General features: G+C 38.5%; 2 protein-coding genes across 12 annotated transcripts in view; one reads left to right on the top strand and one right to left on the bottom strand.

Moving 5' to 3' along the window:
- gad1a (glutamate decarboxylase 1a) overlaps positions 1 to 6,404 on the top strand; it is a 75,519-nt gene extending 69,115 nt beyond the window's left edge. Inside the window, exons 15-18 of one of the 2 annotated variants that reach the window (XR_014607562.1) lie at positions 1,661 to 1,768; positions 2,910 to 2,999; positions 3,603 to 5,505; positions 5,537 to 6,404. Coding sequence is in view for 1 of the 2 variants with exons in the window: in XM_084123058.1 (XP_083979184.1) it covers positions 1,661 to 1,768; positions 2,910 to 2,999; positions 3,603 to 3,776 (372 nt within the window). In the remaining variant the exon portion in view is untranslated. Of the gene's footprint in view, positions 1 to 1,660; positions 1,769 to 2,909; positions 3,000 to 3,602 lie in introns of both variants that reach the window. The other variant, XM_084123058.1, reaches the window with a different exon arrangement.
- A 10,484-nt stretch (positions 6,405 to 16,888) lies between these two features.
- Positions 16,889 to 22,345, bottom strand: part of tlk1a (tousled-like kinase 1a) — a 48,707-nt gene continuing 43,250 nt past the window's right edge. For all 10 annotated transcript variants that reach the window (XM_084121454.1, XM_084121451.1, XM_084121458.1 and 7 more), the window contains 6 exons: positions 21,823 to 21,912; positions 21,560 to 21,729; positions 21,075 to 21,210; positions 20,882 to 20,993; positions 20,620 to 20,727; positions 16,889 to 17,948 (listed from right to left, as the gene is read on the bottom strand). In XM_084121454.1, coding sequence (XP_083977580.1) covers positions 17,808 to 17,948; positions 20,620 to 20,727; positions 20,882 to 20,993; positions 21,075 to 21,210; positions 21,560 to 21,729; positions 21,823 to 21,912 — 757 coding nt within the window. In that variant the 3' untranslated portion in view covers positions 16,889 to 17,807. The remainder of the gene's footprint in view (positions 17,949 to 20,619; positions 20,728 to 20,881; positions 20,994 to 21,074; positions 21,211 to 21,559; positions 21,730 to 21,822; positions 21,913 to 22,345) is intronic.

The following is a 22,345-nucleotide window of genomic DNA, read 5'->3' as shown; positions in this document are numbered from 1 at the left end:
TGGATTGATGATGGATTAATGGACGAATGAACGAATGAATGAATGGATGGATGGATGGATGGATAAACAGTTCAATGGTTCAACGGATGATTAATGAACGGTTGGATGGATGGATGGATGGATGGTTCGATGGATGGATGAACGGTTGGATGGATGGATGGATGGATGGATGGATGGATGGATGGAGGGAGGGATGGATGGATGGAGGGAGGGATGGATGGATGAACGGTTGGATGGATGGATGGATGGATGGATGGATGGATGGATGGATGGATGGAGGGAGGGATGGATGGATGGATGGAGGGATGGATGGATGGATGGATGGATGGATGGATGGATGGATGGATGGATGGATGGATGGATGGATGGATGGATGGATGGAGGGAGGGATGGATGGATGAACGGTTGGATGGATGGATGGACGGATGGATGGATGGATGGATGGATGGACGGTTCGATGGATGGAGGGATGGATGGATGGATGGATGGATGGATGGATGGAGGGATGGATGGATGGTCGTGCGGATGAGTGGCCAGAATGCGTTGAAAGTTTTCTGCTTTCGGTTGAAATGGTGTCGTGTAAGTGGCCCCAACGGAAAGTTTCCGTTGCAACGGAAGTGAATCAATCAAAAACTAACTTTAGCTGGATAATAACTTTATTCTAGAGCTGATGTAAAGCCAAAACAATCTCTGTTACTTTAATTTCCTATTATCCCTTAGCCTGGGAAAACCCAGACAAACTTCAGGCAATTTAAGATTTGCTTTGCAAGTAGTCTGGCAAAGAGCCCATTCAAGCCCATTTCTAATCCATCCAAATCGCGGCACCAGTCAGAAACGTTGAGGCGGGCTTTACACAATGACGATCGCTCTGATTGGTTTTAGGTCTATCCAATTGCGCCCAGAGGCATTTGAGCGACGTCCGTTGGTGAAGCGCACCAACTTTTAAATGCATTATTATATTCAAATTGCAAACACATGAGGACAGTCTCCATGAAAGACCCACTGGCAGATGAACGTGCTACTACATTTCTCTCCGAAACGGTAGGAAATTAAATTAGATTTAATAGAGGATTTTAACTGTGACAAGATGATTAGACAGGGCAGTTTAAGTGACAGGATGCACGCGACAGATCCGTCCGATAAAGATGACGAAGTAGTATGTCCCAAAGCTTGCCTACTTTTTTGCTACACATTCAAAAGAAAATACCTTTTCTTCACAAGAAGAGTACATACTTTTATGGCGTAGTGTAACTTAGGCGAATTGGGACGCAGCATATGGCTTTACACGATGACGATCGCTCTGATTGGTTTTAGGCCTATCCAATTGCGCCCAGAGGCATTTGAGCGACGTCCGTTGGTGACGCCCCTTTGGAAATGAGTTATTAATGAAGCTGAATGGTCTGGTTTTAACCAGGCTAATTATCCCTGTAAAGCTGCTTTGAAACTATCTTTATTGTTAAAAGCGCTATATAAATGAAGGTGACTTGACTTGATGGATGGGTGAACGGCTGGATGAATGATGGATGAATTGGTGGGTGGATCGATAGATAGATTGGATGGATGGATAGGTGAACCGGTTGGATGGATGAATGGGTGGATGGATGGATGATGAATGGACAGAATATCAGCTGTCCTGTTATGGATCTTTGGTCTTTAACAGGGCACTATTGGCTTTGAGAGACACATTGACAGATGTTTGGAGCTGTCTGAGTATCTCTACCACAAGATCAAGAACCGAGAAGGATATGAGATGGTGTTTCAAGGGGAGGTGAGTGAAAACACAACAGAGTTTACCACTGTTCATAATAACATACTATAGTACTATTCAGAGTCGAGGTGTCTGTTACTAGTCTGAGGCATATCATTGCTTTTTAACGCTGCCCTGTGTCTTTAAGATTAGCAGTTGCTCTATGTTCTACAATTTGGTAAGGGCCTGTAACACACTGCTCGTGTGGTTCAAGTTTAACTAACAGTAAAAACTTGTTCAGCAAGATTCTCCTCAAACTTCTTCAAATTTTCTGGTACTCCTCTGACAGGAGTTGACCTGGAAGAGAAAACCACAGAAGAAGATTCTTGAAGTTTACATCACTATTCAATAACAATATTAATTTTCTTATAAATAAATCCAAAAGCAAAACATGCGTAAAATTTCAGGATGTTAAAAGTCTTTGTTTTCCACCAGGTGACAGAAATCCTCCACTAGAGCATGGCACATTTTTCATGTTATCTCCATGAAGGAAAATGATAGCTGTAGATCTTCTTTAAAGTTAATTTTACTGCACATATGTAGAGTTAAAAAAAATTATAGTGTTTAAAACATTATGGACCGGTTTCACAGACAGGTCTTAGATTAAGCCAGGATTAGGCCTTAGTTCAATTAGGACATTTAAGTAGCTTTTATAAACGTGCCTTAGAAAAAAAAAGAAAAAAAAAACATTACTGTTGTTCATCTTGAGACAAAACAATGACACTGAGATATTTTAAGATATGTCAGTGCATGTTACTTTCAGTTAAAACAGCTCAAACATGCATTTTAGTCTGGGCTTAAGCCTTGTCTGTGAAACCGGGGGTAAATGTGTTAAAAGAAAATTACCCACATATTGCCAATATTGACAGTTACAGTAATATAAAGTTTGTCTATATTCTCAATGAAGATTAATGAATATTAGCTGGTTATTTAAAATGATTAGAAATTAATTCAATATTGAGCTATTGACTTGATAGGTATTGCAGAACCTACTGTATTGTATCATGCCTACCCTAGTATTCAAACAATATTAAAAATGTTCTTTTAATACCATACCGTCATTTGGGGCCACCTAATATTGAAATCCTAGAATCGACCCTGCTGCTTAGAATATGTCCCGTTTTCTTAAATGCTACGTGCTGTCTTTCTGTCGGTTTCTTAGCCCCAGCACACCAATGTGTGTTTCTGGTACATTCCTCCAAGCCTGCGACTCCTGCCAGATGGAGAGGAGAAGAGACAACGGCTTCATAAGGTGAAATGATCACTTGATGACTCAAAGACTCACTCCTACTCTTATATACACTAACTGATACGATACAAATGAGTACACTACTGGCCAAAAGTTTGGAATAATTACGATTTTTAAAAATTTTTTTGAAAGAAGTCTCTTCTGCTCACTAGGGATGCATTTGTTTCATGAAAATTACGGTAACACATCAGTACTGTGAAATATTATTCAAATTTTCTATTCAATATATTTTAAAATATATTTTTTTCCTGTGATGGCAAAGCTGAATTTTCATCACCCATTACTCCAGTATTCAGTGTCACATGAGCCTTCTCTTATTTGAAATTTAATATTTCACAATATTGCTGTTTTTACTGTAATTTTGATCAAATAAATGCAGCCTTGGTGAGCATAAGACTTATTTCAAAAACATAAAAAAGTCATTATTCCAAACTTTTGGCCAGTACGCTACAAATTTCACCACAAAGAACTCACTTTATTTAGCATGGGTACCATAATACTGTACAAAAAAAAAAAAAAAAAAATTCAAGTACTACAAAATACAAGTATTCATTAATTCATAATATTGTAGAAGTATTAATCTTCCGTCTTGTGATTTCTATCTAGGTTGCCCCCAAGATCAAGGCAATGATGATGGAGTGTGGGACAACAATGGTGGGCTACCAGCCTCAGGGTGAGAAGGTCAACTTCTTCAGGATGGTCGTCTCCAATGCGGCCGTTACCAGGTCTGACATCGACTTCCTGATAGACGAGATAGAAAGACTGGCGCAGGATTTATAGAGCGCGCAGGGTGGAAATCCAGTAGACGTTAGTAGATTCTCTAGGAATATAGGAAATGGAGAAGACATTCTGAAGTATTGCATTCCAGAGTATTAGACCAGTGAAGTGCTCTAAAAAAATTAAACTCGCAGATGTTCTAGAATGTTCCACTGGGAAACTGAACATTCCAGAATGTTAAGGTGAGGAGCTCTTTGAGCTATAATTTCATAATGAAGGACCAGAATGACATTATATGTCGTCTCCTCTTCACTTCTCCCAGTTGTCTGTCTGTTGTGTTCTGTTCTTTCGTTTAACTGGAACTATTATACTCACGATAAACTGCACAACAAGGAATGTTCAAGGTTGATTACCACAGAATTCAGAAATAATTTGTCCATCAATTTGTACAAAGAAACAAAAAATTGTGCTTACACTATAGCTTTTACCATGGAAATATAAGGAGCAAGGCATTACATCAGGGTCATAAAACCACACTGCATTAAAAATATACTCACGAATACGATTTAGACAAATCACAGCTAAAATTTTGTGCAGTTTTGTTCAGAATAATTAAGATAAGCACATTAACAAAAATAATAATAATAGGTTCAAATTTGTGCTTTAAAACCTGAATGTCTTGCCCTACAGACTTCTATTGGAAGTGCATTCATTTAAACACAACATTTATGTACAAACTGAGGGATGAATCTAATAAATGTTTCGGTGGAAATAGTGCATAACTTTTGAACCAGGAACATTTATTTAAAATCCAGAACTGGTCTAAATTCTCAATAAAAATAAGAGTTTTAGATTATAATACACTGTAATATATCACCATCTAATAGCCACCTGGACCATTCAAGTCATTAAACAGTCAAATGCATACTGTAATTTCTTAGCTGTTATGTAATGACGATTAATTGAAGTGTGTACCATTGTACTAAGCACTGTATAGACACGCTGTGTTTTTAGAATTTATGACTCTTTGTGCAAATAGTGATTGTTTGTGACAAACATATATAACACGGTTTTACAGTAAGAAATGTTTGAATAGTGGTAATTAAATAGGGATATTTGATGAGATATTATTTATATCACAAGAATGATTGTGTGATAGAGATTACTCCTCTCTTTATACCCTAAGTATTTTCATTTGTATTTTGAGAGACAATTTTTATCTATATGGTTTAAAACAGTGCATTAGAGATTTAATTAATTTATTAACCAAAGACATGGAACAAAAATTATATTTCATTGTCAGTCTACATATTTGTAACACTACACTATATGGCCAAAAGTATGTGGATTCTAATTAACCCTTAAAGGCACACCTCAAGTCTTTAGCGACCCGGGCCGTCATTCGTTAGACATCAACCTTCTTAGTATCTATTCATTATAAATTATAAAAAAAATAAGTCTGTTTTCTAATTAATTTTTGGTATAAAAAAAGTATAGGGTCGCTAGTGACCCAAAGTCTGTAATAGTGTAAGTATTTTTTTCTTCTTCTGCGCAACAGTTGAATCTCTGATGACTCAATAAGTGCAATTCACCTTTATTCTGAAATGGCTCAGCGATTTACTGAATACGCAATCAAATATTAGTGTCACGGTCACTTGATGGTGGACCTGGTGGAGAAGCTGTCAGCGATCAAATGTTTGATTTTGAAGATGTTGAAAATGATAGTTTTGCTGAAGCCAGATGCTGAATGTACCGGGAAATGAGCTCTGACGAGGACAGTGGTGATTGTAAAGTAGCAATCATCTACATTAGTAGTACAGTAGTAGCATCTACTCAAATTGAACCCTTCCCAGTTCCAAAAGTTTACAAGATATGATTTAATTTATTCTTCTGTAATTATTCAAATATCAAGAAAGTTTTATATTATTGCGTCAGTTAGAGATCCATCCGTGTGATTGTGATATACAGATCCGGGTCACTAAAGACCTGAATATGTAATAATGATTGGCGAAACATTCATGCATTTAAGGGTTAATGGGTTTGGTTATTCCGGTAATTTCAGTGAAGACGTTTTAATGCTACATCACAATGACATTCTTGAGAAATGTTGGTGCCAAAAACAGGGTCCATATAAATATGGTTTACAAAGACTTTGATGGGTCTACAAAAATCCCAGACGTGAACCCCACTAAACCACTTTGCCATTCCCAACATCAGTGCCTTTGGCTATATAGTGTATCTAACTTAGTCTAAAAAAATGATGTGTTATGATATCAATATAACAGAGCATTTTATGACCATAGTGCAGTGAATGGTTTACAGCCAATTAATACACTTAAAAAAAGAAAGAATGCTAACAATAAAGTCTAGTATTTATTTGGTTAAGAGAGAAGCACAGCAACATAACATTCCAGAAAGGGAAATGTATTTTAATAGCTGCTATTTGTAGTATTAGTAATTAGGTTTAATTTCTTCGGTATCGGCCAAACACAGTAACACATTCCTGAATCAACAAACTATGCTAATATTTTGTGTACGCGATATGCTTACTTCAGTCTGCACTGTAGATGTAAAGCTAAAGATCTCTACATTAAAGGCCCTGAGTGTTTACTAGCCAAAAGATGTGCATTTTAAATGGCCTGCAGTATATGTGCAATATTGCTGTTCACTGTCGCCAATACAAATAAACACTCGGCTTTAAAAATGTTGATTTGTTTTGTGTTTATTAAGGCATAGAATGCAGTTTTCTCTGAAGAAGAAAACAGGAGTGTCATTGGATCAGTCCCTTCATATACATGGTCCAGTGGTGGCGAGGCCATCATTTGTTGTAACAGATAAAAAGCCATTCCACTCATTAGACTGCATAAGCTTCTGAATTTCCATGTTCCAGCTCATTTCACAGGGATTATCTGCGAATTTCACAGCCATTGGGCGAAATGTTGAGACGCAGCTGCAGCATTTTTTAATGCAACTCACTAATCGAAATGCAATCACTACAAAACGCACCATTACCTTATTCAAAAAGCTTCTCGTGGCAGATTTCAGCCAGCTTTTCAAGAAAGCTCTCTGCCGTAAGTGAAAGTGTTTTGCCAAAGGATGGAGAAAAGAAACTCGGTATCTCATCTTATATCCAGCCTCTCTTTCCTCCATCTCCTCTGTCACTCTTCACTTCTCACATTATTAACCCTAAGCAGGAGTTTTACTGAGTGATCTCAGCAGTGAAGTGTTTACAGCCCTCTGTGGGAGCAGGTTTGCTCATTATTTACCTCTTTAAATAGGTTTATTATAAAAGCCATCAGACCTTGCTCTCTTTCATTAGCAAAGGAGGCCTGTGGGGAGACAATTTCAGCGTTCTGCTGGCTTTTATCTGGGTTGGGTTAATGCAGGAGAAAGGTATATTTCTGTTTTTTCATCTCAAGCTGGGGTTCACCCTGCTGACTGAAACTGCATTTTCTGGTATTGCCAATGAAGAGACATGGGGGGGAAAAAACAGCATTGCACTCTTAAAAATAAAGTTTTTTTCACACTGATGGCAAAGAAGAACAATTCACTGATCTATAATAGACAATATAATCATATATATGTTATGCTAGGTTCCCAAATGAAGACAATGATAATTCAAATAACAAGAGGATTTACTCCAAACGTGATAACAAGCCAATGTACGAGACAGCACTTGACACAAACAATAACCGACAAGGGATAGAACAGAACAGGGAGTATAAATACACAAGCAGGCTAAACAAGGTTGACAAGACTTAACTGATTGGAAACCATAGAGACTAACGAGAACAGGTGGAGACAAGACAGAACATAATTGTGAAAATATATAGATGACGCTCTTGATTTCCCTTTAAAATGACAGATTTGTTATGGAAACACTGTAACCAATTCAAACTAGTTTCCAGGTAACCTGATTAATTTTGTGCAAAATGACAAGATAATGATATATGGACATAAAATAATATGAAAAATTATGTTTTTTTTAAAGAGTAATGGTAGGCTATGTGTGTATAAAATTAAAGTGATTGTTCGCCCAAAAAGGAAATTTCGAACATCATTTACTCTCATGTCGTTCCAGACTTTTGTTCATCTTTGTAACACAAATGAAGATATTTTTAATAAAATATGAGCGATTTCTGTCCCTCCATTAGCTACTACACAACTACCACTTATTTGTTGCTTATAAAAATTCATAAAGAGATCGTAAAACTAATCCATATGAATTTAGCGGTTTAGTCCAAATTTTGGACTTTATTCACATTTAAACATGGATCAGCGAACATAAACAGAAGCTCAACCGAACTTGCTTGTGAACAAACCTCATTGGTTCTTGCAGAAGCTCAAACGTGAAACGTGAATCTTGTAAGACTTGGAGAAATTAGAAAATGCCGGGCAGTCTGGTTGAGGAGCAACCACTCCCTGAGAAGACAAAGGACCTCTCTGGAAATTAACATTTGAACTCTCTCTTGTGAAACTACCACCATCATTCGAGACGCAAGTCTCACCTAAGCAATCCTAATCTACATCTTTTTCCCTTGACCCCCCATTCCCTCTTTCAATCATGCTGAGATCACCTGAAATTCACCCAAAAATCTATATGGTTTAATGTGAAGAATTATCATACAGTATTACACATGTTTGGTATCATTTGAAATGCCTCAGTGTGGCTGGTACAAATATCTCATTCCCAAAGAAGTAAACCAAAAGGTAATAAGGTTTTTAAGAGTTTAGAGATAACTGGCACACAAAGGAGGGCGGGTCTTCCAGGTAGATGGCCTCCTGCTCTCGAAAGGTGTTAACTCCGAATGCAAATTCTCATTGTTAGCAAATGTTTCCATGTGAAAATAAGTTTCCGTCTATATAATGAAATGCAACAAGAGACTCAAGAGACTTCTGTACCTCAGATCAGCCCGTGATGCTGAGAGCGGCCGAGGCTCTCAGCGTCATGTACTTTCTAATCACAATGTATTTCATTTAATCAAATTACTTTGCCACGAGGAAAGACAGTAACACGCAAAGACCTTCACCCGCTGACCGGATGCCTCCATTGGGCCGATCGAGCCAAGCCTTACAAGCTCAAACGTGCTGTGTAACACAAGAATGAACCTCATTGGTTTTCGCACGTCAAGCAAACATGCCTGAGCTTCCATTTACCAGATCTGATGTGTGAGTTGATGAATGTTTATGTGAATAAAAGCCTAAACTAAATCTGTTCATCATAAAGCGATCGAGTCTCTTCAGAAAATGTGGACTAAACTGCACAATTCATATGGATTAGTTTTACGATCCCTTTATTAACTTTTTAATAAGTCAAAGTGGTAGTTGCATAGCTGTCAATGGAGGAAGACAGAAAAGTCTTACGGGTTTGGAACGACAAGGGGGAGTAGGCTAAATTATGACAGAATTAAAAAATTTGGGTGATATCCCTTTAATTAAACTCAATTTTGTTCTCTTTCTGTCTGAAATACTGCTGGTACACCTGTAAATGTTATTCCCCCATAATGTCAAATGGATAAGCCATGTGGAACCTTGTGGAAAGCAGCCAAAGAAGCTCTTACATTACCTTCAGTCTTAGCAGAGCTCTTCTTCACCCATCAATTCCAATTACAAGCATTGTTAAACTTACAGCCGCATTGGAAGAATATGCTTGGCTCTGTTCCTTTACACACACACACACACACACACACACACACACACCTGAGGTGCAGACTATGGGCAGTAGACTGAGAAATACCAGCCGTCTGCTCTGTCTTGACACCTCTATACACAAGGCAGCTTTCACACAAATGCGCTTTTGCCATTTCATAAGATAACCACCCAAACCAAAATAGATAGCCTCTTTTCAATTTATGCCTGTTTTTACAATAACCTAAAAGTATCTTGATATTCTTTGAAGTGCCTTTGAGGACTTCTGTTGAATGTTTCCGTTAGAATTAATTGCAATACTTAGAATCTAAACATTTTTTATTATTTGTGTACATTAGTTATACTAATGGGTTCCTATTTAGGTAGGCCTATTCATTTTTACACTTAAAATAAAACCTTTCTTTATACTATGTAAACGTGAAGTTATATCCTATGTACACTGCCAGATTTATGCCAATGATGTATGTCATTACATACAGAGATCTGGTCCTTTTGCAATTTTACTTGACTTACAGTTTTTCTCGATTGCTTAAACACATTTCATGAAACTAAGCCTTGTATTCTCAAAACTATAAACACAAATCCATAACGTCTCACCCAATTCCCCAAACATCCTATTTTCAGGTCAAAATGAAGCTCTACACTCAAAACCATTCACTCTTGCTGAAAAACCAAACTTTGCCCTCAGACAGGACACACAAGCCCTCAAAATCACACACACTACAACATAGTCTAACACACTGGTGCAATAAATTCAAAACAACATTTCCAAAACTGGTAAGTTATGTTGCTTGTGGTTCCCCCCATCACAAACCTTTTCACATGATGAACACAAAAGACACAACCAGTGGATACATTGGCACATTTTTATCCATACACAGAAAACACACACAATTTATTTATTTTGTACTCTTTTTTTTTACTCTCTCCTCTAATTTTTTTTTTATATTTACTTACAGTAAGATGTGTGTGACCAACATATGACAGTAAAAGAGCACACACAAACCATATTCTAAAATGGAATTCGAATTGTATTGGAATGGTAAAGAGTGTTGGTCGTGACAGGAGGGTCTTCACTCAAGGATACAATATGATGGATACGTCTAAGAATGTTCCACATATGGTTGAAATACCATCATTTGTCTAGAAAGATAACATTCTGGGAGTCAAGACTATAAAGGAGAAAGGATGCCCTCCCTTCACTGTCACTGCAGCCACTCTGTGTGACTGTACGACTACTGGCCTTTTCTTGCAAGAAAATACACCTCATCAAAGACTATTGGAAATGTTTGTCTCTTATTCAGTGATAGAATTTTGTTTGCCACCACACCTCCCTGAAGGTTCTCGAGGCGACGGTGAAGCGACTCAAATTTGGCCTTACTCGTAGCCGAGCCTCCCTCATAGCCACACCATTGACAAAGACATGGGCAACTAGAGTGGCTTGAATTTCATCTGAGACTGCTTGTCTTCTTGTCCTTGCCCTTCCTCCTCATTCTTATCCCTCTTCCTTCATGTCTTTCTGGATCCATTGTTCCAAAACGCAATAAACTGATTTGGGCCCTTTTATATATCTACTGAAGGTTCTGATTGATGTGTGTTAAATTTTGACTCTTAGTGTTTCCACCTGGGTAATTGTGTGCTAACTGAGCTGAAGCTGTGCTGACTTGAGTGAACAATATTGAATGCTAGTGCTTTCTAAATGACAACATGGTCTAGGCAATGAGAAATGAATGGATTTATGTGTAGAGTTTTGCAGTGACAGTTCAACAAATCTGACTCATGTGTCAAAACAGGGAATAGTGTTTATAGTTTAGGGAAATGGGTGTGCTTTTTGATAAATGGCGTTATGGTTTTGAAATTTTAGTTCAAAAGCCTGGTTATAGTGTTTAAGCAATCGAGAAAAACTGTAATGTCTTATAATAAAAGCCAGTAGGTGAAAATCTGTAACAACTGAAAGCCACTCCCTGAATTACAGAAGCTATAGTGAGGTCATGTGACAGGAATTCTATACTATTTACAACGTTTATAGTGGAATAATGGCACTTACTTTAACAATACAGCAGGCATCATTGTGCACTGCGCAGTATGCAGCAAACCATAAGCTCTTATTGCATTTCAGAAACAGCCAATCTCTTCAGCGCCCTCAAGTGGTCCAATCTGCAGCTGCTAGTCCTTTTGTTCTCTCTGTCGCTGCCGGCACCTGATAAACACTGACAGACACCTTGTGCTGAACCCTGCAATTGAAACAATGATGATATTGACAAAAATATGCTGTCCCTGTCGTTCTCTCCTTTATTTGTTCCTTCCTAAATCACTTTCTCCAACGCAGTGTAATCAGTAGGCTATAACGTTAATCCTTTAACCTCTGCATTTGGGTGTCTTGTGTAGTCCTGATAAATGATACTGTTAACCATAATTGACTGATTAGTCATTCAGCAATCATTCATAATGATTACTGCATCATTATCCATGCCTAATCAGTTATGTAAAGTAAGATTTATTATTGAAACGGGACTTCTTTGAAAAGCATCATCATTTCTTCAAGCAATTGTTACGCTCTGCAATATGATGTTTACATTTTCAGGCCTCAGGAGCAATTTGTTTGGTCCAGAGTGTGAGTCTGTAATTGATCTCTTATTATTGTCGACAGTCTGCTGGTCAGTAATTCACACGCTCAAAAGTCCATCAGGTGTGTGCAGAACTGTAATAGAAATAGAAACACTGGAGAATTAACACCAGCCGCTTTATAAGTCCGATGGTAAACATTCATTTCACACTATAGGAAGGGGATTGATGGATGGTGAGACATCTGAATTGGTAACAGAAAGGTTGTAAGTTCAAACCTGGCACTGCATTCACTTCATTATGACTTTGCAGCTGGGCATCTAGTGGCCGATCCTGGCATAGGCTATACAGTGCAATTTATTAGGCTAACACTTTACCCTTTTAATGCATTATTTCTTTGATCAAAACCAATTGTTCAGTGTGGTGGAAATAAAATGACTGATATGTAATATTTTAATGTTATTATTTGATATATCATAGGTCTAATGTTATTATTATATACATTATATAGAAATAATTTTTGCACAAAAATTTAATATATTTGTTTCCTGTAATTCACCTTTTTTTTTTTTTTTTGCCCACAACTCGTAAACATAATTATCAGCCACAACATTAGGGGTGATGAAGGGGGTGAATGGTCTGCAACAACATTTAGGTTGGTGGCATGAGTCAAAGTAACATCCATGAATGCCATGACCCAAGATTTCCCAGCACTGCCTCCTCCGGCCTGCCTTCTTCCCACAATGCATCCTGCAACAATCTCTTTCCCAGGTAAACAATGCACACACACCCGGCCATGCTCCTGATCTGAAAGAAAACATGATTCTTCAGACCAGGCAACTTTCTTCAGTTGCTCCATGGTTCAGTTTTAACGCTCACATGCGCGTTGTAGGCGCTTTCGGTGGTGGACTGTGGTAATCATGCGAACTCTATGGGTTCTCTGGCCATGCAATACACACACAGCACATTATTAACAATTCACAAATACTGACTGTCCATAACTTCATAAAGTTGTGTTCATGAAATTTATCAGCATACTTGTCTTGTTTTCATTGTTCAAGCACTGTGATTAAACAACAGCCTTGTCAATTGGTTTAAAATGGAGAAACACTTTATAAAGAGTATAACGGCACACTCAAGTCATTTTAATGTACAACTTCATACAAAACAGAGAACACCATAAATAGAACCAACAATACTCACAAGTGAGATCACTGAGTGGTCTATTTATGGTGTAAGAAGTTCTTTGTCATTCTGTACCATGACAATGGCTGCTTGTCTCCTTAAACATTGGAAATAATAAAAATACTTAGGTGAGTGTGCAGTTATACTCTGTCTTCTCAGAGTTTCTTTTCTTTAACTTGACCCTCAAAAAGGTGTGTTTGTTTCAGCCATTGCTCTATTTAGAGAATATGGAGAAACACTACAATAAATGTAATGTTTCCCAACTATACACTCTTAGCTATTAAAATGCACACTTGTTAGAAAGCTTTGCAAACTTTTTGTAAACTCACTTTTTCATATTTACTTTCTCATATGTGTTTGACTGTGTTTCTCATTCTCATTCTATGTTTTATGTCTCATTCTAGATTTTATTTGTAAAATGTGTTTGTAGATCTCAGTGAAAGTGGCTTGTTCAGGGTTGGAAGGAGAGTGAAATGCTTGATCAATGAGACATTCTGGAGATTTTCCTACTCTGGCCTCTTTATTCAAATGTAAATTGCCTGGTGATTGCCTGTCTGATTCAACAAAACATTAAATCTGACTGAATCTTCTTGAATTCTTCATTTTATCTTGCAGATTTCAAAGAGGGAGCACTGAGTCTGGCTCTGAGGATGATCAGTCTTCCAAGCAGAAGATTATGAAGTCCCCTGTTGTCTGCTGTTCTTCCTGTCCCGTGTCCATGTGGCTGAGTCATTTAAATGTCTTGACATCTGAGAACCTGGCAACAGTGTATGGACCCACCATCTTTCAGTACGTCCTTCAGGCACATTACATCATAACTTTAGGACAGAGGTTTCTAGAATAACATGCACAACACAGAGACCAGTCTGATGTAGCGGTCAGTCATAAAAGAAGATGGTTATAGCCTATATTTAGTGAGGTGACATGATTGTTATCTGTGTGTGCAAAAGAGCTGCACGATTATCTCATTCCTAAATGACAACGATTCGCCTGTGTCTAACAGGGATGTGATTTCTCTATATTTACACGGATTTCCATATTTTTTGAGCCGGGACCCACATGAACTGCGTTAATCCGACTGTATGGATACCGAAATTGCCACAAACAATTACTAAACAACCGGCAAATGTCTCAGGTTACGAATGTAACCATTGTTCCCTGAGAAGGGAACGAGACACTGAGTCGAATGACGACAGTTTGGGGAACGCCTCAGCAAGACAGCGACTGAAGCACGTGTGAAACTAGTCCAATCCTGATTGGCATTGCGTTGTGATGTAGTGTGTGACGACGCACCATGGAAGCTGCTAAGGTAAGCCGGCACACAATAGTTTCCCTTCTCAGGGAACAATGGTTACATTCATAACCTGAGACATTTCCTTTCAAGGGAACTCATGCTGCGTCGAATGATGAAAATTTGGGGAACAAAATGCACACTGTGCCACACTGACTAATGCCTGCCCTGGTGTGAAACCTGTCTGGGCACAACTCAGGACAAGAGTACTCAAGAGACCACTGGAAGGAAGGTCCAAACTATAAAATCTCATAAATATGTGCGTGGAGGCTAAAAGTTAGTCAAGTCAAGTCAAGTCACCTTCATGTATATAGTGCTTTTAACAATATGGATTGTTTAAGCAGCTTTACAGTGATAATAGTAAATTAAAGTAACATTGTTTTGGCTTTACAGCAGCTCTAGAGTAAAGTTATTGTCCAGCTAAAGTCAGTTTTGATTGATTCACTTCCGTTGCAAAGATCATTAGTTGACTTGAATTGGGGGCCGCTTACATGACACCGTTCTAACAGAAAACCCTAAATGCGCTCCGACCTGCTCATTCGCATGACAACAGTGCCTAGCGGCTCGAGAACGCAAACCTTGAAATAGGTTCCAAGGTTCAGGCGTTGAATAATAAAAAATAAAGAAAAATTAAAGAAAAATCTCTGATGATAAGTTATATCACGACGACGGTGTGCACATTCGTATTACGTCTTTCTTTACAAAAATTGACCTCAACAAACTACCTGTCTGGCCTTATAAATTCATAATACAGAATTTTTTACGCTTGCACGTGTCCATGCGAACCGGAATTTTTTTGACAACGTTTATCTGTACAGAGGTAAAGGGAAGGGAAGGAGGTCTTCACAGGGGAGAGACTAGTTGACTCCTCGGGTCACACTAGGTATATGAGTGAATGGTTTGGCTAAATGGGCCTCAAGTACCACTTTTAGTGTGTAAGCATTTTTAAGAAACTGTCATCTTCAATCAATTAGTGACTTTCTCTTCACGTTCTTATTTTATAGTTTGTCCAGTCAAGTTGAATTTACAAAATGTCAAATTTACAGTGGACTATAACATTCTGCTTTTGGGTTTATGATAACCCTATAGTATCTGAAGAATATATCAGTAGATGACCAGCTGCAAAAATGTCAGTTAGATGGAAACACCTCAATGCTGCCTAAGATGTGGAGATACTTCTTACTGAACGGCACCTTATGCCTGCTGGTGAGGTAAGGTTGACCTTGTAAGCAGGTGATAACTTCCACCACCCAGTGAGACAACCTCTCATTTGACAGAGGCTGCCATTTTTTTGGCCTACAATAGCAGTGGAAGAGTTGGTCTGACTGTTGTATTTCTCTGTGGCTTTCAGCTAGCCAAAAGGGATAGCACTGGGCATAGTCATTTAATATGATTGCTGTCTTGTGTGTCTGACATAGGAGGATTAAGTGCTGCCAACTCAATTCCTTGGTTCCTAAACAATGTTGAGTGGAGAAGTGAGGGGTTGGGCCACAAGGGAACCATTGTTTCATCCACATTCCAGAGCATTCAAGATGTGTAAACACCCCTTTGAAACCTTTATTTTTTAAGAGTGTTTCTAGTATCTGGTAAGGTCTCTATCATGTGGTACTGTCTAAGCAATTTTTGACTAATTTGTTTTGGTCTAGTTTCATAAACAGAGCTTAGATTAAGCCAGGATTAGGCCTTAGTCCAATTAGGACATTTAAATAGCTTTTATAAACGTGCCTCAAAATATGTCAGTGCCATTGTTTTGTCTCCAGATGCAAGTTTTTTGTTTTTTTTCCTAAGATATATCAGTGCAAGTTGCTTTCAGTTAAAACCTTGTCTGTGAAACTGGGAGATATTATAATCTGTAAAAAATAAAACTAATGTGGGGCTGGTTTATGGTTAAAAATCAGCCACAAGTTATGCAAGTCTGATCATACTTTTTTCTTAAGACTCAGTCAATGGTGATTTTCTTTGCGTTGCATAATGCTTTGTAAAATCCATCAAAATATGGATTTTTTATTAATGGCACACTATTAGAACAATAAGCCCCTTTAATCCAATACCATAAGAACATGAATGATAAATTTTGAAGTGTGGACGAGGCCTACATACATACAGTGGTGCCCTACGGCATGATTTTTTTCTTTTTCTTTTTTCTAAATCATTGATTTTTTTATGTTAAGTCACCAACATGTTTAACAAACCTGCATATTTATAAATTATATGCAACAACATATCTTTAGCACAAAAACACCTTTCCACTACATATCTGATGGACACTTTAAAATTTACTAGGTACAGGTGTGGCTTATCCTACCCCACAGAAAATAATTTCAAATTTACAGAAATAAAATGCCATTGCCAGCATGTGTTTTGCATTCGATTAACTCTGACTTGACACATGCACAGAGCTTTCCTTTAGAAGGCCAGTGGGTGGCGCTACAGACTGTTGTCAGAACAGCAATTCACATCACTAAACCAAATACAATGCAGTAAATGGAGCTTCCTGGCATTTATTTGAAATTCTTTTAACAGGACTGTACAATTTATACCCAAAGTACATTATACAGCGGTTTGAAAAAGAGCAACATCAAAGCAGCAAAATCAAAAAACACACCAGGAAACCAAATTTACAAGAAAAAAAAAAAGGGCAAAATGTTAAACCTCTGTGCAGGATGAATCTGCTGAAAGTTAATATCTGAAATCAAGGTCCTGTACAACAAATATACATGAATTCTCCAGAGGGGATTCTTTTATTTTGTCCTGCATAGGATTCTGTACATTGCCATTCATCTACATTTGGTTATTTTGTGCATTAAACATTAGTTTGCTGCCTGGGCCTAGTGTGCCAGTAGCCTCTCTGTATGCTAGAATTACATTCTCATAGCTAGTTGAACAAAGCAAGGAAAGCTAACACTGTTGTCTGTACCACATAACATTACTACAGAGTGAAAAATGAAACCTTTGCACACCAGTTACAGTAACTCTGAAAGTATGCTCTTCAAAGAAATCCTTAATTTACTGAAACCCAGCCGAGACCATGGGAATTGATAGTGGTTTTCCAGGACTCTCCTCTTTGAACTTGGAGGCAACCATGGGAAAAACCAAATGACAGTAGCTGTGCCCTATTGAGTCCTTAGAAGGCATTATTTTTCTTCAATGACTTTATTGTGACATTCTCTAGATGTCTAAATATTCATGCTTTATTTTTCTTCATTTGCTTCCGAAACACTTTTCTTAGTAAACCCAAATCTCGCTGCTGCAAAAGCACAATAATTCATCACAAACTTCCTCAAGCTGAGGAAGCCAGCTTCTTTTCCTTATGGCTGCCTGGAAATGTTCCCACCCTGCTCTTGGGTAGGGAGATCAGACGCTGGCCAGTCGGGCTGTCAGTCAAGAGCGCTCAGTGCAAGTTGTCAATAGGAGGCTGAGTTTGGGGCCAGGGTTCCTGACGAACTGGCCCGTCTTATGTGAGGCAGCAGGTAGGAGTCACTGCCCAGCTGGTGCACATCAAACCGGTCCTCTTTCCTGTAGGCTAGACACCGGCGGATGAAGGCCTACAGAAAACAGTAACATGCCATTGATTACATACGCAAAAACTCAAGGACACCATGATAACTTATCAGTTTTTGTACAAAATAATGTGAAAATATGCTGATTAATATAAAAATGTGATATTTTGCCACAACAGCAATTAATGGAGTAGTGTGGACGCCAGGCATAACCGTAGCAAAAGTTATGCGTTTTAAAACAAAAATGCACTAGTGTAAACAGGGCCTAAATTTCAACTGTTAACATGTCACATTCTAGCTATGTATGCTATTATGTTGGCAAATAATTTGCCAGAATACTGTAGCTAGGGATCTGTTGCTGTTTTGAGTGACATGGAGGCACACACACTCGTTCATTTAGCGAAGTTCAAAAGAGACTTGCTTACGGTAAAAGTATTTTGTAATGAAAATATGTGCCTTGATTCAGTTGTGTAAAATGATCACTAAACCTTTGGCTGCACTGGCTGACTGCTCCCTTGGCTTGTATGATACATTTATTTTTAGAAATTATATTTTAGAATTGGGGCAATAGTCTGGAAACATACACTGATGAGCCAAAACATTATGATCAGTCAGAGATGAAGCGAATATCATTGATCATCTCCTAACAAGGCCACATATTAAGGTCTGGGTAGATTAGATGGTAAGAAATCCATCAGTTCACGTAATCGACGTGTTGGATGCAGGAGAAATGGGCAGGAATAAAGATCAGAGTGACTCTGGCAAGGGCCAGATTGCTATGGCAAGGCGACTGGGTCAGAGTGTCTCTGAAACGGCAAGGCTTGTGAGTTGCTCCCGGTCAGCAGTGGTGAGGATTTACCAACAGCGTCCGAGAAGGGACAAACCACAAACCGGCGACGGTGTTGGACACCCAAGGCTCATCGAGGCTATCCCGTCTGGTCCGAACCGACTGAAGGTCTACTGCGGCCGTGCACATGTGTGCCGTGTACCTGGGGAAGTGATGCACCAGGATGCAGTGTGGGACAATGACAAACCAGTGGAGGGAGTGTGATGCTCTGGGCAATGTCCTGCTGGGAAACCCTGGGTCCGGTCATTCATGTGGACACATGCCACCTACCTAAAGATTGTTGCAAACTAGGTAAACCCCTTACTGGCAATGGTATTGCCTGGTGGAAGTGGCTCTTTCAGCAGGCTGCCACACTGCACACATCGTTCAGGAATGGTTTGAGGATCATGATGAAGAGTTCAAGGTGTTGACCCGGCCTCCAAATTCCCAAAATCTCAATCTGTCAATCTGAGCATCTGTAGGATGTGCTGGACCAACAAGTCCGAGCCACTGCAGTTCCACCTTGCAACCTACAGGACTTGAAGGATCTGCTGCTTAAGTCTTGGTGCCAGATATCACAGGACACATTCAGAGGTCTTTTGACAACACACAGCATATTAGGCAGGTGGTCATAATGTTTTGGCTCATCATAAGTGTATATAGTATAGCAGCAACACACAGCGAAAAAGCAACATTATCTCGTTCAATTTCATTGGAGAAATGGTGAATTCCAGCTGAATGGGCGACACTGTGACAGGATGAAGGCAAGTCCAGAGACACAATGTTGAGAAACGCGTAATATTATGCAACGACTTTCGGGAGCGACATCCAATGTGTCAGTGGAGCTCAAACTTCACCCATCTTGAATGCAGATAAGACAGTGAATTTCACAGTTATATATGATTTATCTGAAACCAAACACATGGATATAATATAAATATAATGTTGGCAGTCTCAGTGAGTTTGATTCATACATTGATCACTCTTGTTGATTATATGATGCAATGAGCGGTTCAGTAATGATAAAGTTCATATTACATTTTTCTCTGCATAATGCTCATTATTGGGGCAAAAAAAAAAAAATTATTTGTATGATTTGAATGACGTTTCGAAGTTTTTTGGCAGAATGAGTTTAAATAGTATTTTGAAAGAGGGTTAATGATTTAAAGCACTAGCACTGCTGTAGTTTATATAACAACACTCTCCAAAAGCAGAATATTACTTTTTTAGAAAACTAATTCTGAGTCAAATCTCAGTTTTACCATCAATATATCTAATTTGTGATCACATTTTAGATGCATGTGCAGTCTACCAAAAAATATTAGAGCAAAAACACTTGGAACGGCCATTATAGACCCTGCAGTGACAAAGCCCCTGGTGGGGCTGGTGAATGGGGCTTTACTAATCTAGCACTACTGCATGTGCATAATTGACAAGTAAAAAGAGACATGGACATTTCATCAATACTTTAGATATTTTAGGTGCTCTAACCATTTCTAAAATCACCTTTCCGTGAAGACAAATTATTAAAAGCACTAATATTCAATATAGTCTCTCAATGTCAGCTAATAACAACTGCAAGCATAATAATCTATAAAGGAATAAGCAAAAATTAAGACAATAATAATTATCAAATAAGACAATACAAGCAATAAAATAGGCTAAAAAATAAATGTTTCTTATTGTAATTCACCTCTTCAATCCCCCTGAAGAACATATACAGTATACAAGATTTTCTACTTTTCAACAAAATAATCCTTCTCACAAAAGACTGGAAAAGGAAGTTCATTGGTTAAAAAGTCGCACTACAGAAACTGCTGTGATGTGTCATGTCAAACACCCATAAACCTTCAATTATTATTATTTATTGATTATTATATTACTGATTACCTTGGCTTCGTTGCTGGCAACCGGTTTGGAAGGGAACTGGACCTCTGTGGCTTTCAGGATGGTGTTCTCCTGCAGGATGTCCTGCTGGGACTGGTTATGGCCAAATGGCTAGAAAAACAAAATCAAATTTGCATGGTTATGCTAGCTTGTAATAACATGACCTAGTTCCACAGATGGAAAATGACAGGTATTCCCCCTATTACTCTGTAACTTGTAAATGGTACTGATAATATTCCCATTTATTCCGAGAATTGCTCCTCACCTTTCTTCCATAGAGGCACTGGAAAAATATGACCCCGACAGACCAGACGTCCACCTTATTGGAGATCTTTGGAGGCTCTTTACCCACCACAAAACACTCAGGGGGGAGGTACCTTACAGCCACAACAAGACATAACTGAGCTACATACTTTAAAAGGCAAAAGCCGGAATATGAGTGTATTTGCGAGCGTTACCAGTAAGTGCCTGCCCCTTGTGATGTCAGGTCCATTCCATCGACTCCGTAGTTGTCGTCGTCCATGATTTTAGACAGTCCGAAATCTGTGATCTTAATCTCTCCACATGCAGTTCCGTCTACCAGTAAAATATTCCCTGTACACAAAGATAAAAACACAAGAACATAGATTCCTTAAACTGGATTATCTTTGTTACACCCTTCAAGTATGCACGATAAGGGGGGGGGGGGGGATTTTATAAAAAATATAAGATATTTTTTATATTTTTAATACTTTTTCTATTTAGCAAATAATCCTGAAATTTTTTTTTATCATGATATCCACAAAAACATTAAGCTGAACAAAGGTTTTCAACATCGATACGAAATGTTTCTTGAGCATCAAATTAGCTATTAGAATGATTTCTGAAGGGTCATGTGACATTCAGGCAGAAAGTCAAGCATATCTGAGTGTTAGAGAGCTAAAGACAGAGAATGTGTGTTCACCAGGTTTGAGGTCATAGTGAATTATGGGTGGCTTGATCTCGTTCAGGTATCGTAAAGCATTAACGATCTGCATGACGATAGAGCGAGCCTCTTTCTCAGACATCAGTTTGTGCTGTTTCAAGTAGAAATCCAGGTCGTTTCCTTCACAGTATTCCAAAACCGTACAAAACCTGCAGGAAACAGACAACCTAATGTAACTTGCGTCCAACCTCACTGATGTGTTTTGATAGTTGATTGGTGAAATTTGCATGGCTGGAACTCACGTGTCTGTGTCCAGTGAAAAGTAATCGTACAGTTTAACTATTCTGGGATGATCCAACTGTTTATGTATTCGGTATTCCCGACAGGCGTGTCTGCGGAGAAGAGAGACACGGGTTACCATGGGCAACAGAGGTGAGACCCAGGCGATCAGAGTCATGAGAGACAGACGGACTAAATTTCCAGACATTTCAAGTTCCGCACAGAATACCAATAGGCATGGAAACACACCCTTACATATGTCCCCACACCCCAATATGAGCCTGCCACATATCAATCGCACACACAAAATAAGAGATAATTGGCTCTAAAAATAAAGGAATCCTCAAAGGAATGCTTTGGGTTAAATGCAGCTTAAATATGGAATATCTGAATGAAAATGAGGCTGTGAGGGATAGACGTACTGTCCGTTAAATGTCGTTTCACAACAGATGTTTTCTGCATTGTTTTGTCTATTGAGAATGTTTTGGAAAGATATATTTCCAATGTTGTGTTGGCTGAACATACTGAAAAGGTTGTACATGTATT

The sequence above is a fragment of the Abramis brama genome (assembly GCF_963993115.1).
Source record: "Abramis brama genome assembly, chromosome: 8".
Taxonomy (NCBI): domain Eukaryota; kingdom Metazoa; phylum Chordata; class Actinopteri; order Cypriniformes; family Leuciscidae; genus Abramis; species Abramis brama.
This window is presented reverse-complemented; position numbering and strand designations above follow the sequence as displayed.